The sequence below is a fragment of the Pyrus communis genome, chromosome 14 (assembly GCF_963583255.1).
Source record: "Pyrus communis chromosome 14, drPyrComm1.1, whole genome shotgun sequence".
In the NCBI taxonomy this organism is placed as follows: Eukaryota; Viridiplantae; Streptophyta; class Magnoliopsida; order Rosales; family Rosaceae; genus Pyrus; species Pyrus communis.
The window spans coordinates 23,533,521-23,548,055 of NC_084816.1; the positions used below are offsets into that span (position 1 = coordinate 23,533,521).

Consider the following 14,535-nt stretch of genomic DNA (forward strand, 5'->3'; position numbering starts at 1 on the left):
CTTGGTCGTCATCAGACTCTTCATCAATATACTTATCTCGCTCATCATCCACTATCATATTGTGTAATATGATGCAAGACATCATAATGGAGTCCAAATTTTCTCGACTCCACCCTCTTGCTGGTTGGCTAATAATCTTTCACCGTGCTTGTAGAATACCGAAAGCTCTCTCAACATCTTTCTGGTATGTCTCTTGGTGTAAGGTAAACAACTTTTCTACGTCATTCCTAGGGTTTGGAATTGCTTGGACAAGTGTCGCCCAGTTTGGGTAGATATCATCTACCAAGTAATACCCCATATTGTATTAACGGTTGTTGATGTAGTAGTGAAGTTAAGGTGTTTTACCTTCCGTCAAGTTATTGAAGAAAGGTGAACGCCCAAGAACTGTAATGCCATTTTGGGATCCAGGGACTTCAAAGAAAACATGCCAAATTCATGTGTCATATGAGGCAACCGCCTTTAGCACAACAGTTGGCTTTCTCGACTTTCCGCTAAAGCTTCCTTGCCATCCGGTGGAATAGTTCTTCCAATCCCAATGCATGCAGTTTAATAACCCTATCATGCCCCGAAACCCATAGTCTTCAGCTTTGCGAATGAGCCGATTCAGATCTTCTTGATTTGGCTTACAGAGGTACTCGTCTTTGTGAACCTGAATAATTGTGTCACATAATTGTTGAAGAGTATCAAGGCATGTAAACTTAGACATACCATGGGTTTCATCCATCAAATCAGCTAGGGAGCCATAGGCCATCATTCGAAGTGCAACAATAACCTTCTGATGAGGTGAGAAACCAGCACAGCCTGCTCTGTCCAACTTCTGTCGAAAGTATGGATTGACTTGCTGGACATCACGAAGTAAACGCTCGAAGACATGACGCCTCATCCGGAAGCAACGTTTGAAATCATCTTCTGTGTACACCGAGTTGGGGTTGAAGTAGTTCATCAGATTAGCATGCGACATCGCTCTGTTTCGTGGTTTGTAAGAGCGACCAGCAATAGAGCCACCCTATTGAGGTTGTTCTTCAGTTGGCTGACACACCATGGCTGCTGCTATGTTTTGTTTGTTGCGCCTTACTTGAACTTCTTCATCACACTCCTTATTTTCTCGTCTCATTTGCGCCCATTTTGCTTCCAATTTGGAATTGGATGAGGATCCCCAGTTGGAATCCGAAGAAGATCCAAAGTTGGAATTCATTGCAAATTTGAATTGAAATAGATTAAATTCAAAATTATGTGAATTATACCCCAATATCCACCCTATTTATAGTAAAAGAAAATTTCAAATCCAACGGCTAGCTGGCGTTAGCATGATGTCAGCTACCAACGGCTAGCTAACGTTAACATGATGTCAGCTACCAACAGCTAGCTGACGTCACTTAGCCGTTGGATTTGAATTTAAGTTGTAGTTTTTAAATAATAAATTATGTTTGGCCCTATGATTCTCGGTTGGAGACGATTTTTTGTGACAAGGCTAAAACGAGCCCGCTGGCCCTCTGGTCCTCGGTTGGAGATGGAGGCAAATATGATCATGTACTGTTCATTAAAATATTAATATCTTGGAGAATCTTGAAGGGCCTGAAGGCTAAAACGAGCCCTTTGGCCAACCCTCGGTTGAAGATGACCTTATGTTCGCCTCAATCTAGGTTTTCTGCGCTTGCTGTCTTTGTGGCAGATTGGTACTGAAGTGCTTGTAGAAGCCGTTAGGAGTTTACTGTTTATGCTTATTTATTCGAGTTATTTATAGATCAGTGTATTGGTCACTAGAGAATGTACTCATACAACAATCTTTATAATTGTGTTCGTGTATGTTAATGAAAACTACTATCGCTTAGTGTGCAAATAAAAAATAAAAAAATAAAAAAAATCATTCTCATTTCAATGAAACATCCTCATAAATCAATTATCAATCCCTTCATAATATTTAAAAATGTGTCAATTTGCCCCCGTCGTCAAATTTGTCTAGCTACCCTCAAAACAAGGGTTATTATCGTCCCTTCCGAATAGCGTTACTAATAGAAATGAGTGGTGATATTCCCACCGTAATATCTTATTTCCCTACCCACCATTTAATGAAAATGTTAATAACATATTTATCATTTTAGAAGAAGACTTTTAAACCCCTATTTAATTCAGTACTAAAATTTTGAAAAAACAAAAAATAATTTAAAATAATAAATAAATAAATAATGGTGGGTGGGGTGTGATATCTTTGGTGAAAAAAGGTTGGGAAAAATTTGAATTAAAATCAACGGAAATGTTGGAGGAAGGAATAGGCATGTGCTAGATGAAGGAGAGAAACTTCAATAGAGAATTAAGTGTGAGATTTGCGGTTTTGACAAAAAAGGAGGAAGAAAAGTGATTTGGGGATCCGGAGTCTCTGCAGGACGACGTTATGTGTGAAGTAGATGATGAATGTCTAGATCTTAGGTCTTGCATTTTCTTTCATTTTTTTTTCTATTTTTATTTATTTATTTATAATATTATTTAAAGATATATTAGAGTTATTTAAAAAATATATTATGGTTATTTTGGAAATAATGATGGGTGGGAAAATAACATTTTACTTTTTTAATTTTGTATGGTGGATGAGATTATCATGTGGGTGGAAAGATATGACATTGGAGTGAGTCTAGTAGCACTCATAGAAATTAACTCAAAATGCAACCAATTTGACAACTAGGGCAAGGAGGGAGGGGGAAAAAAGAATTGACACGTTTTAAAAAATTAGAGCGGAGCGCTTAAAACTTGAGTGGACAATTAAGAAGAAGATCATAAGTTTGGGCCAAAGCCAAATTTACTACCTATGATAAGTTCATCGACCAAAATCATTATTTTGGTCGACGAAACTTAGAGCTCAAGTGACTAAGAGATGTATGCAAATTTCCTATGTTCAAGTCCCCTTCCCAACTTGTGTGCGTTTTGCAGGGTTTTTAAAATAACTGAAAACGTTTTTGATGAAAATACTTTGAAATCAATTTGCAGTAAAAATTTAAGTGAATCCTGAAAAAACACTTTAAGTGCTTCTTGTAAGAAGCATATATATGATGCTTCTTATAAAAAAACACTTAAAAGTGCTTTGAAACCCAAAATCAATTTCACCAAAAAGCTTTCAGTTATTCAAAAAGCATCTCCAAACCGGTCCTCTATAATAATAACAGCTACATATAAAGCCATTATTTTTTGTTCCTCAACCCAACCCAACCCACAAAACATAGGTTCTTATGGGCTTTACGGATAGTGTTATATACTCAAGTCAAATGAGCTGAGCCCAAAAACCCAGGATTTCTAGAACAATCTACTTCTCTTCCACGAAAAGTCGCACTCTGCTCTTCCTTCTTTGCAAAATTGCGCAGCAATCAAATCTTAAACCCTAAAATCTAAAACCTAATTTCACAAGCATTAAGTAAAAGTGATTAAACAGAAATCAGAAAATAAATCGAGAGAGAGATCAAAAAGTTGACCAGCCAGCCAGTAATTTCCTCAATTCCAACAATTTTCGAATTCAAAGATTCCAAAATCTACAGTGTTATTGCCTATCGATTCGGTGTAGATTGTACTAGTAGTAGTAGTGTTCGGAGTCTGCTACCTTACAGAGTTCCAGAGGCTTCGTCGGCGGCGGTATCGGCAGCTTTGACGGCGGCCTCGGCGGCCCTGACGGCGTCGTCTTCGTCGGGATCGCGGGCCGGGTCGGACTTGTTCATGGCAGCGCGGGCCTTGTCGAGGAAGGGCTTGAAGGCGAGCTCTATGGCCAGCCAGCCGACGGCTAGGGCTCCGAACACCACCGCCACTTGCTTCGTTCCCGACGCTTTCCCCATCGCTGATTTCTTTTTCTTCCGGTTGAAAAAGTTTGACGAATTTGAAAATATATGGACGGTTTGTTTGGGATTTCGGGTTTTGTCCCCCTGTTTGGTAACAAGTGGATCCAAAAACCGGCATGGGAATACGATGTCGAGTTAACTCTTCTTGTTTACTAAGCGTATGTTTGGACTTGCAGTCTAATTTCTAAAAGTGCTTTTAACTGCGTATGACCAAATGGTGGAGAAATTTTTAATTGTGACGGGAAACGGGTGGTACATCACGTATTTTTATGTAAGTAGTGAAATTTTTTATTTTTTAAGTTACTAACTTTTTGACACACATATCCTACAATTTATGTAATTACATGTAGTGTATCATCCCGTATGATGATCACCTCCAACTTTGGAGTTAGTAGAGTTTTATACAGAACCACATGCTTTCAAGAAACACTTGTACAAAAACAGTCTGAAACGTTCCCTGCAGTAACAATACGACATCGACTATTGACTTCTTGTAAAACACTTTCAGCTCATTTGGATTGCTTCTTTTAAAAACACTTTTGTTTAAAATCAGTTGCAGTAAAGTGTTATACTAGAAGCACATTGAAATTTTTACATTAAAAAAAAAAAAAAAAAAATGGTCCACCCTGAAGTGCTTACTCAAAGAAGCTCAGAGAATGTGCTATTCTTAGAAAGCATTTTGAGTGTTTTTTTAACCTACAAACAATTTTAATTTTTTCTGCCGAACATGACCAAATCACTTTTAATAATCTACAAACACTTTTTGTTGTTTTAAATACACTTCTAACCATACTGTATGTGTTAGACCAATTACACTTAGTGGTACAATAGTGCACAAGAACCACTCTAATGATATTCCTCTTCACTTGTAAGTGAAAGTTTTAGGTTCGATTTTCGCCCAAGATGAATTTGAACCATATTATTATAACTAGCCCAGTGCAAGATTTTACCCATTTCCTCACCTTTTAGTGTAGATGATATCGTTCGTTCATAAAAAATAAAAAAAAGGGTAATTGGGACATGCCAACTCAACTTACCGTAGTTTCGTTTAAAAACCTGCAATTCAAGTAGTTTAAAACATTTCGTCGTGCACCGGAGATACGAGATGTCAAAAGCATATTTGATTAACTTCTTAACAGAACTTTAAGAATTCACTGGGCATAGACAACAAATTAAAGTACAGAACCGCAACTCAGTTAACGTCTCCAAGATCACAATGACAAGTTCCTTCCAATAGAGGAGTTTACGTAACCCGGTGTCGCAAAAATTAACGGCCACGGCCACGTCCGCGACCACGTCCACGGCCCCGCCCCCGTCCCATAGGCCTCCCTGTAATTGAAAATAAACAGAGGAAACACATTTAGAGGATTAATGGCAAGGACTGCGAGATAGCAGAGGAATGAATACGTTCAGAGAGTTTATATGATAAACACAAAGTTTGCAGTACCTGCAGTTGGCTTCTTGGGCTTGACCCTAGGTGTCTCTTCAACAAGCAAAGTCTCGAGATTCAGGCTGTCAGGAAGGATATAGTACCGGATGTTGTTACCCCTCACGCTGAGATGATCCAGAGTCACTGGGTTCTTCCCCTTGAGTGTAAGTTTCACCGTCTTCAAATGAGTATTCATACTGATATCCACACCTGTAACGACAAGCAAAGTAACCAATCAGAACAGCTACTTTTCCCTTCCTGTACGGTAGTTTAAAACAACGCATGTGGAAGTGTGCACCCAGATTAAGATGATAATCTATCTAAAAAGTTTAAGTTAAATCTCTTAATTTATCTCTACAAGGCAGTCCATTCAAAAAAATCTGAAGCTTTTTTAACCTTTACTGGATGCTATTATGCAATACAGAAGGATCTCCTTTGGAGACTTGTAATACAACTAGAGCTGTTTCGCAGACAAATTTGTATTATGTACAGCAATGGTCGTATTTTTCATTACAAACGTTGTCTAAAATACGAAAAGGTATCATAAGCTTTAACGTCTTTTACGTGAGCGCTAACTTGAAAGCATATCCTTGCCATTCCAAATTTTAAAATCGAGTGTTCTGCAGATACTCTGAAGCTTCTGGTTAGCTAATATATTGATTATCATGCAATACATGGAAGTAATCATGAGTGCTCGTGCAGATTACGGGCTGAAAATGGCATCAGTTTAGAGATAAAGCAAAACTACATCCCAACTCTCAGGAACCCAATGCTGAGCACACTTGCAAGCGTCTTTGAGCCACCAACTTCAAAAGGAAATAGAAGCATCTTGAAATACACAACCGATTTTGGCATATGTTTGTTCTCAGCATAAAGGATAAGAACACCCCAGGAATTCTCTCTATCAGAAATCACAACGATATAGATGCCGGGAAAATAAACATATACACTATAATAATCTATTGTGGAAACCCTTCAAAATTGTGTGCTACAACTATTTTATAGAAAACAATGGTCTTAAAACAATCCTGACCTCTTTAGATGTAAATGTACCCAATGCCAAGTAAGAAAATCATTCAAGATTCTCGAACTCTAGATAGTTGGACATATCCCGTTCACCGAATAATCTACGTAAGTAGAAAAACTAAAATTACTGAGCATTCAACACATTTAACATACAATGTACATACCATACTTATACTGAATAAGACATTAAGAACTCAACAAAATTAGACTTAATTGCAACCCTAGTATACGCTAAACCCGCACTGATTCAACGTTTGAGCGGTTCTTCCCCACAGCCGATTTATACGAAATGATAGCACCGGATGAGCAAAACCTTAATTCTAAAAACATCCAGAGGTAACAAACATACAATCTCAGTTCACTGGAGATGCTCGACAGAGTAAAAACGACAAATTGTGCATTCCATGTTTCACTATAAATATCTCAGTCTTTGTACACAGTACATGTGATACGGAACCGAAATTAAACTTAAACAAGACCCACTTCTTCTATAAACACGAAATTCCAAACCCAAGCCTAATCAAAACCCTAGGGTTTAGTAAAGCCCTAATTATCCAAAAACCTCACCTAATTCAACAAATTAGAAAGAAAGAGAGTAAAGCGAGGAAAGGAGAAGTATACCTGTGATGGTTCCGTTCACAACGGTGCCGTTTTTGAGCTCGATCGACACTGTCTCGTTGTTCAACTTCATCAAAAACCTGCAAAATTTCCCAAAAAAACATAAAAAAAAGGCAATCAGTGGAAAACCAACGGCGCTTTTAACTGAGGAAGAAGAGGAATTAGGGTTTGAAGAGGAAGACGAACCTGACGAGCTTCATTGTGGTGATAACAGTGACGACAGCTAGGGCTTCGAAGCTTCTTCAACCAAACAAACGAAGCGGGAGAGTGAGAGGGTGACCTGATACGGTGGCGGTTTATATGATGCCGTCTGAGGACAGAGCGGGCCTCAAGATGGGCCTATGTGGGTCCATTAATGTTTAAGCTGATTCATGAAATTCAAGCCCAAAACATGATTGACTCAAAAAATTTATATTTTTTTTGCCTTTCAGAAAAAAATAATTCAACTTTGACTAAAATATTTATATGTACTTAATAAAAACATCATTTATAATTCATGTTAATATATATTATTAATACAATCATCATCTAAACGGTGAGAAGAAACATTTGATTTGCATTTAGGCTAATAAGTAACTTAACTACAATTATCAATGTTTTAAAACATGGATACACGATATTAAATTTCAAGGACTTCCTAGGAATTGATTGATATGTGATATCAAATCTCAAGAACAACATTGACAGATTTTCAAATCGAGATAATAAATGATGAGTTAACTCAATTTCGAGCATCGTTTGTAATGAAAATTGCACTTAAGTAAAAATGATGTATTACTCACGTCATAGGTGATTCATGAGGTCGTTTATCAATTTTATTGGAAAAGGATCTAGGGATCTAGAAGATTCAAAGATTATGTATGTTCATCGTGCGGTCAATTTTCGTTAGGTACTATTCCAATTTTATTAGTAGAGTTTGTTGAATATTTGACTTTTGGTACGATTCGATTGATGATTTTTTTGTTTTTAGAGGGAATGCAAATGAAAAAACCATTTTTTCATCAAAGTTTTTGGAAATAGAGTTGAGTAATAGGGATCTTCAAAAGAAAACCAAAAGTGTGAACACAGAAACCAAAAGTACGAACACAAATTAGCGCAAAAGGAGCAGATAGTGGTGGCGGCTCCCCCAAGCTTTATAAACGTAGCGTTTTCTTTGACACCGATTAGCTGGTTGCCTCTCTACCTCTCTCTCCACAACTTCTCTCTCTCAACGTCTCCCTCAAGTCAGTCTGATCCATCCGAACCCAAAACCCTAATTACTGTCTGAGTCCCATCGATTCAGCAGATTGAAGAAACCCTAGTCAAATGGTAACACCCACAGATCCACATCACTGTTTAATTATGCTTTATCTTCAAAATCCCAATCCCAAAAAATGGAAAAAAGAATTTGAATACAAAACACAAAAATTGGGATTTAATTTTGTTAATCACATCGTTTCGATTTCTTAGTTGATTCATTTGTTGGGTTGTGCTTAATTTTTAATTAGGATGGAGAAGAAAGAAGATTGGGATTCAAGAGAAAAAACCCATATCGGGATTCTGGGTTTCAGAACAGAAATCATCATCAAGCTTTTGATAGACACATGCTTCCTGAAGGTAGGCAATGCTAACACCGATTAGTGATTGAATTAGTGTGATTGCTAATCATGGATTAATCATGTTGTATTAGTAGTTAATTGGGTTTCCGGTTTTCGCTCGCGGTGTAGGTTGGGTTGGTTGCCCTGCATATGGTGGAGAAATAAGTTGTATAATTCCATCAAAAGCACCTCTTGGTGAGTCTTTCAATGACCATATTGCTGGTGCTACATACACTCCAAAGCAAGTCATTCATCAGCAAAGACTGCTAGGAAGAGAAGTAATTATATTCCTATTTTTTTCCTTCTGTAAAGTACTGTACTTTATCTTGTATGATGTTGTTGTGCTGATTGATTTTTATGTTTCAAGCTCGGTTTAGTGATTGATTTAACGAACACTACTCGTTACTATCCCCTTTCGGATTGGACAAAAGAAGGCATTCGGCATGTTAAGGCAAGCGTAATTTGTGTTTCTGGTCCTAGTTAGTAAGGTAGTTTTAGTTCTTTACTTATGTTCTCAAATTTGTCTTTGCGCCAGATACAATGCAGAGGAAGGGATTCGGTACCTGATAATGCAGCTGTAGATAAATTTCTCTATGAGGTGAGCTGCCTCTGCGAACTCAGAGGACCCCCAATTGAAATTCAAGAAGGAATATGTCTGATTTTGCGATTTTTTTTCTTTGCTTAGGTATCACAATTTTTCTCCCGTAGAACAGACCCAATGAGGTATATACTTGTCCACTGTACACATGGGCATAACCGCACAGGTTTCATGATTGTTCATTTTCTTGTACGCAACGAATCAATTTCAGTTACTGAGGTAAGTACTTGGTTGTGTGGTAGTTACTTTTGTTCCGATTGAATCTATGTTATGATTTAAAAAATATTCAATCTGGACTGACAATTGTGCAGGCAATAAATATATTTGCCAGGGCACGTCCTCCAGGGATATACAAACAGGACTATATTGATGAACTTTACAAGTTTTATCAAGAAAGAAAACCAGAATCAGTTCTTTGCCCTCAAACTCCAGAGTGGAAGAGAGTTTCCGATCTGGATGACACAGCTGAAGCTGTGATGCATCAGGAAAATGTATGTATTGTTAAATATTTTTGCTTGTTCATCCTATTCTGCTTTTAGGAGAGGAAATTTTCTCTTGTTTAAGTACCAAACTGGAAGCTTGATGTCCTGGCTATCATACCACTTTTCAGTAAATGCTTATATGCAAATTATTTGTTAGAAATTGTGCTTGTGATATTTTTCGGTGATGAAATTCAAACTGCAGTACAGGCCATTATAATACACTGGTAGACTGGTAGTTGTGTATGTAAAATGTCTTTAGATTAGAGAATTGTAGTGTTGCATGACAAATGACGTAATTAGAATGGAGGCCGAATAGATTTTTTTATGTTTTAACACTCACACTTAATTGTTTGGAACTGGAAGCATTATGTGTGTTATTGCTGTCTTTTCAGTTGTTTGTCGTTCATCTGAGTGGTTTTTAACAAAAAATTGGCAATCCAAAAATCTCATGGTGCATTGCAAATTTTCTATATTTAGAAAGAAATATACACTTATGACAAGTGCACAATGAGATTTTTGGATTGCCAATAATAGTACCCCTTCAACAATTTGTTGCAGTTAAACACTTCTAAGTTCTTTGCCTGGAAAACAAATTGCACCTTCCGCTTTTGCTGATTGTGACTGAAATGGATAATTCCTTTTGTTTAATTTTTCTTGTTTTGAATGTATTAGGCCAATCATGCGAGAAATGAAGCAATGACGATTGATGATGTTTTGGGTGAGCGAATACCTTTTAACCAGCAAAAATCAATGCAAGAAGCCGTTTATGATGCACTTAATATGGATAGAAGGGTAGGCACTCAAGTCTAGTGCCTTGTGTTGTGATTTGTATATTAAGATGGAATGTGAACATTTAAATGCTTCCTTCTCCATGATGTTGCTGTTTTTATTTTCTGATAAACTTATTTCTGGCTATGTCTTCAGGGTAAAGGGAATTTACAATTTCCTGGGTCGCACCCTGTTTCGCTCAACAGGTTTGTTGTAAAAATAGCCGTATAGTTTTGTTACTTCTAGTGGTTTTGAATCTTTTGTTTTCAGCATTATAAACTGAAGGCGCCTTTTTCTGTTCAGCTAGTTATCATTGAAAATGTCTAAACATGGATATTTTTAGTTTGTAATTTGGAAGTTCAGTAACCAATTTTGGGCGAATGAACTTATCATCGAAAATATGTTTTTAAGAATGGACAGCTAATTTCTCAGCCCAACTTCCTTTTTGCTTATAAATTCAGTCTTACTAATTTTTCAGCACTTAGCCTGTTGCAATGTATAGATTAAAAATGTCTAGAAATGTTTGGTTTTGTAGCAAATAATATCTGCACGATATAGGTAATTCCAGATCTTGCTTTTTAGTTGGTTCAGGCTGGAGACTAATTGCCTTACATGTTTTTAAAGGCATACTATCATTTTAAAGATACTCATTTTATGGTCCATACAACACTAAATTCAGTACTTTACATTGATCTTCCCTCCATTTCCAAAGTTTAATATCGTTTTGTACTCTGTAGGGACAACCAACAACTGTTACGGCAGCGCTATTACTATGCCACATGGAAAGCAGATGGAACACGTTATATGATGCTAATTACATGGGACGGCTGTTACTTGATTGATAGGAAATTTTTTTTCCGACGGGTCCAGATGCGGTTCCCTTGCAAATTCTCAAATAAGGTGCGTATGTACTTGCAGTTTTGTTACATGGAATGCATGTAGTTTGATGTGAAGTTATCCATAAGTGACTCCCTCCTATGTAATTATTCTTCTTAAGGTTATGCCTGAGAAGACTCACAACTTCACATTACTTGATGGAGAGATGATAATTGACACTGACCCAAATACTCAAAAGCAAGACCGAAGATACCTCATTTATGACGTCATTGCAATCAACCAAGTCTCTCTTGTAGAGGTTAGATATACGATAATGCTCTGGGAATCTGTCTTGAAAAGGCCCCCTCCCGCTGTTTTTCGTTTGGATTTATTTTCTAGTCATCGCATTTTTGGGAATCTCTTGAGTTGAACGGTCTCTAAATGTTCTGCTGTTAAGAATTCCCTTTTATAAGGATACTTCAATTTATTGATAAACTGGCAACCACAAATGGTCCAGCTGCCATTCCATGAACGATGGAAGATGCTTGAGAAAGAAGTGATCGAGCCTCGAAATATGGAACGGGATACTCTTTCCAGGAGTGTGGAGCCTTACTACAGATATGACTTGGAACTGTTCAGTGTATGTATCCTGACAATTAGAGATTACCCTAAATGTTTTTTATTGTGAATATTCTCTTAAGATTGGTGATTAACCTTGTTATAGATGTTCATCAGGTAAGGAGGAAGGGTTTTTGGTTACTATCTACAGTCAACAAGCTTTTGAGGAAATTCATTCCTGGACTTTCACATGCATCAGATGGTCTGATATTCCAGGTGATTGAGGAGTGATTTTGTGTTTATATCGTTTTATATAAGTAACTTATGTGATTATATGCGGATGATGAACAATAGAAACGAGTAATTTGGTAAATTTAGCAACCACCACCAAGCCTTATCCCACTAAGTGGGGTAGGCTATATGACCAAGGTTCAAATTGTGTTTGATACTGAATTGCCTGTTTTGGTTTCTTACAATAACCTTTTGGTTGCTGTTTGGAACTAGCTGAGTTGATTTGTACTCCCGTGAAGTAGTTTATCCGTTCTGCTTTACTTCAATTGCTTATCAATACAAAACTTGATTCTCCTATGATGAGATATCACCAGTTCTAGAGCAAAATTTGTCCATGATTCATCTTTTTCAGGGCTGGGACGATCCATATGTACCCCGCACGCATGAAGGTCTTTTGAAGTGGAAGTTTCCTGAAATGAATTCAGTTGATTTTCTCTATGAGGTTATATAATGACCCTTTCTTTCGAACTGCGCATTTTCTTATTTTAATTTAGTTTCGCGGTTGCAAGTTACAGTTTTCTCTTCCATTTCCTTCTTTATGAACTTATAGGTGATAAGCTAAATGAGTTTTGTGTTGACAGTTAGGAGTCGATGGCCGTGAGCTACTTTTTCTGAACGAGCGCGGAAAGAAGAAGCTTATGGGAGGCTATAGGGTTGTTTTTAAAGGTCGACTTTTGATATTTTTCTATTTTTTATAATTATTAATGGACGACGTTTTAGTTCCAGCTCCAAATGTCTGGTACCTTGGTACTGAAACTGCAGGATTTCTGCATTCTAGTGTAAAACCATAATTCCAGAATTTATGAGCATAAAAGTGCATTAATTTATACTGCAGTAGGTATCTAATTACGTTAATTTGATTTGAAAACTTCAACTTAGCTTGGAATCTAATACCTTGGTGTTCCAAATTCAACTTGCAGATGAATTGGATCCTGCTTTTTGTTCGGGGAAGATTATAGAGTGCGCGTGGGATGCCGGTGGAAATGCGTGGGTGTGTATGCGGACTAGGCCGGACAAATCAACCCCAAATGAGTTCAATACCTATAAGAAGGTATTTCTATCATGCAGCACTGTTTTGTTTTGTTTTTTTTTTCTTTCTGATTTCAGGTTTTACGGAAGAGGTGACCCAAAACCGAGCGCAATGGCGTTATAGGATTCATATAGCCGACCTAATGAAACACTGTTGTAGTAGTTGTTGTTTCTGATTTCAGGTTTTGTTTAGGACTAATGAAACGCTGTTGTCATCCCAAACAGGTAATGCGAAGCATAAACGATAATATTACGGAGGAAGTGTTGTTAGAGAAGATTGAGGAGATTGTCCGGCTACCCATGTACGCCGACCGAATACGGAACGATATTAGGGCCCACGAGCACACATCTTCTTCCCGGCGCCGGTGACTTGGGGTGCCCAAATAAACATACCACCAATTAAAGGTCACAAGAAAGGGGACAGCAAATTCAGTGCAACCCTAATTTCACAACCACCTGATTGTGGTTTATGTTTTTGTCATCATAGCACATTATCAATTTGTAATCCATAGTGTACAATGTACATTAGCAATGTGTTTAATCAATCAATTTATTCATTCATTCGTTTCTAACTAGCGGGTGTGAGAAGCACCCTTGTAGGAAGCACTTCAATTGTTTTTTTTCGAGATTTTCTTACATTTTTATTAAAGATAGGTTCTAAAAATATTTTCACAAAAAATGCTTTTAATCATTTTAAAAACGCTTTCAAACGAGTTATAAACGAGTACATATCTAGAATAAAATGAAATTCAACCGTTGAAAGGTTTTAAAAATAAAAGGACGTATGTTGCAGTAATAATCTTTTCCAAATTAGTCAGGACCAACGCATTTTCTTGTGTAGAAACCTTACAATTGTGTACTTCTTTCTTTTTTTTTTTTTTTTTTAGATCTGATACAATTGTGTACTAATTATTACAATAGGAAAGTGTTATTATTTGACATTGCCAATTTCTCAACAAATGACATGTTAGAATGCCACATGAGTAGGAAAGGAAAGGAGAAGTGATTTTCGAACATTGTTTTTTCTCATCCTACACACTATTATTTATTTACAATTTTTTTTGTTTATTTAATCCGAAAGTTAAAAATAACTAAATTGTGTAGGAGAAAAAAATAGTGAAAATCAATTTCAAGTAAAAATTGGATGAAAATTATTTGCTATAAATTGAAAATGTAATGGCAATGTGTTTGGGTTTGTCATGCAGTTAATTTGGGTCCAGTCTCTTTTGAATAAGCTTTTCTTTGTTGTCGGCTACTAGTTGCAGATATAGTTGGAGTCTCATAATCTCCTGATATTTTCTTATGTAATTATTTCTTTTCTGTCGAGCTTGTGCCCAGTTGTCAACCAAAAAATTGTAATGGCAAGGTTGGATTTGAGTATTTTGTTTCATCACTTGGCAAAACCATAAAAAGAAAAGGCTTTTTAGTCAAAATGGTATCTAAGATTTGTATAACTCCTCACTTTGGTCCGTGAAATTTGAAATCAATAGAAGTGTACCATCAATCATTTTGGTCATTTCATGAA

The 14,535-nt window shown here is 36.9% G+C and overlaps 4 protein-coding genes across 4 annotated transcripts; 1 reads left to right on the plus strand and 3 right to left on the minus strand.

Moving 5' to 3' along the window:
• Positions 1 to 433: 433 nt before the first annotated feature.
• LOC137714644 (uncharacterized) lies at positions 434 to 961 on the minus strand. The gene has a single exon (XM_068453805.1). The coding sequence runs from the start codon at positions 959 to 961 to the stop codon at positions 434 to 436; it is 528 nt and encodes a 175-aa protein (XP_068309906.1).
• A 2,485-nt stretch (positions 962 to 3,446) lies between these two features.
• LOC137716499 (outer envelope membrane protein 7-like) lies at positions 3,447 to 3,913 on the minus strand. Its single transcript, XM_068455957.1, has one exon. The coding sequence runs from the start codon at positions 3,813 to 3,815 to the stop codon at positions 3,588 to 3,590; it is 228 nt and encodes a 75-aa protein (XP_068312058.1). The 5' UTR covers positions 3,816 to 3,913; the 3' UTR covers positions 3,447 to 3,587.
• Positions 3,914 to 4,920: 1,007 nt separating this feature from the next.
• Positions 4,921 to 7,171, minus strand: LOC137715726 (small nuclear ribonucleoprotein SmD1a). The gene is made up of 4 exons (XM_068455067.1): positions 7,078 to 7,171; positions 6,895 to 6,971; positions 5,266 to 5,457; positions 4,921 to 5,147 (listed from the first exon to the last, which is right to left on the minus strand). The coding sequence occupies exons 1-4, from the start codon at positions 7,089 to 7,091 to the stop codon at positions 5,086 to 5,088; spliced, it is 345 nt and encodes a 114-aa protein (XP_068311168.1). The 5' UTR covers positions 7,092 to 7,171; the 3' UTR covers positions 4,921 to 5,085.
• A 738-nt stretch (positions 7,172 to 7,909) lies between these two features.
• LOC137715236 (uncharacterized) lies at positions 7,910 to 13,571 on the plus strand. The gene is made up of 17 exons (XM_068454488.1): positions 7,910 to 8,199; positions 8,379 to 8,487; positions 8,598 to 8,746; positions 8,836 to 8,919; positions 9,004 to 9,066; positions 9,154 to 9,285; positions 9,378 to 9,557; positions 10,221 to 10,340; positions 10,473 to 10,522; positions 11,054 to 11,216; positions 11,314 to 11,451; positions 11,650 to 11,772; positions 11,868 to 11,966; positions 12,334 to 12,423; positions 12,563 to 12,647; positions 12,902 to 13,032; positions 13,236 to 13,571. Exons 1-17 carry the CDS (start codon positions 8,197 to 8,199, stop codon positions 13,377 to 13,379), a joined length of 1,863 nt encoding a protein of 620 aa, XP_068310589.1. The 5' UTR covers positions 7,910 to 8,196; the 3' UTR covers positions 13,380 to 13,571.
• Positions 13,572 to 14,535: the final 964 nt, after the last annotated feature.

Excerpts from the sequence above, each read along its gene's own strand:
- LOC137716499 (XM_068455957.1), bottom strand. The coding sequence starts at position 3,815 with ATGGGGAAAGCGTCGGGAACGAAGCAAGTGGCGGTGGTGTTCGGAGCC.
- LOC137715236 (XM_068454488.1), top strand. Across the intron at positions 9,067-9,153 it reads TAGATAAATTTCTCTATGAG|GTATCACAATTTTTCTCCCG; the intron begins GTGAGCTGCCTC and ends TTCTTTGCTTAG. Across the intron at positions 12,424-12,562 it reads CAGTTGATTTTCTCTATGAG|TTAGGAGTCGATGGCCGTGA; the intron begins GTTATATAATGA and ends TTGTGTTGACAG.
- LOC137714644 (XM_068453805.1), bottom strand. The coding sequence starts at position 961 with ATGTCGCATGCTAATCTGATGAACTACTTCAACCCCAACTCGGTGTAC.
- LOC137715726 (XM_068455067.1), bottom strand. Across the intron at positions 5,458-6,894 it reads TGTGAACGGAACCATCACAG|GTGTGGATATCAGTATGAAT; the intron begins GTATACTTCTCC and ends TTGTCGTTACAG. Across the intron at positions 5,148-5,265 it reads GCCCAAGAAGCCAACTGCAG|GGAGGCCTATGGGACGGGGG; the intron begins GTACTGCAAACT and ends TTTCAATTACAG.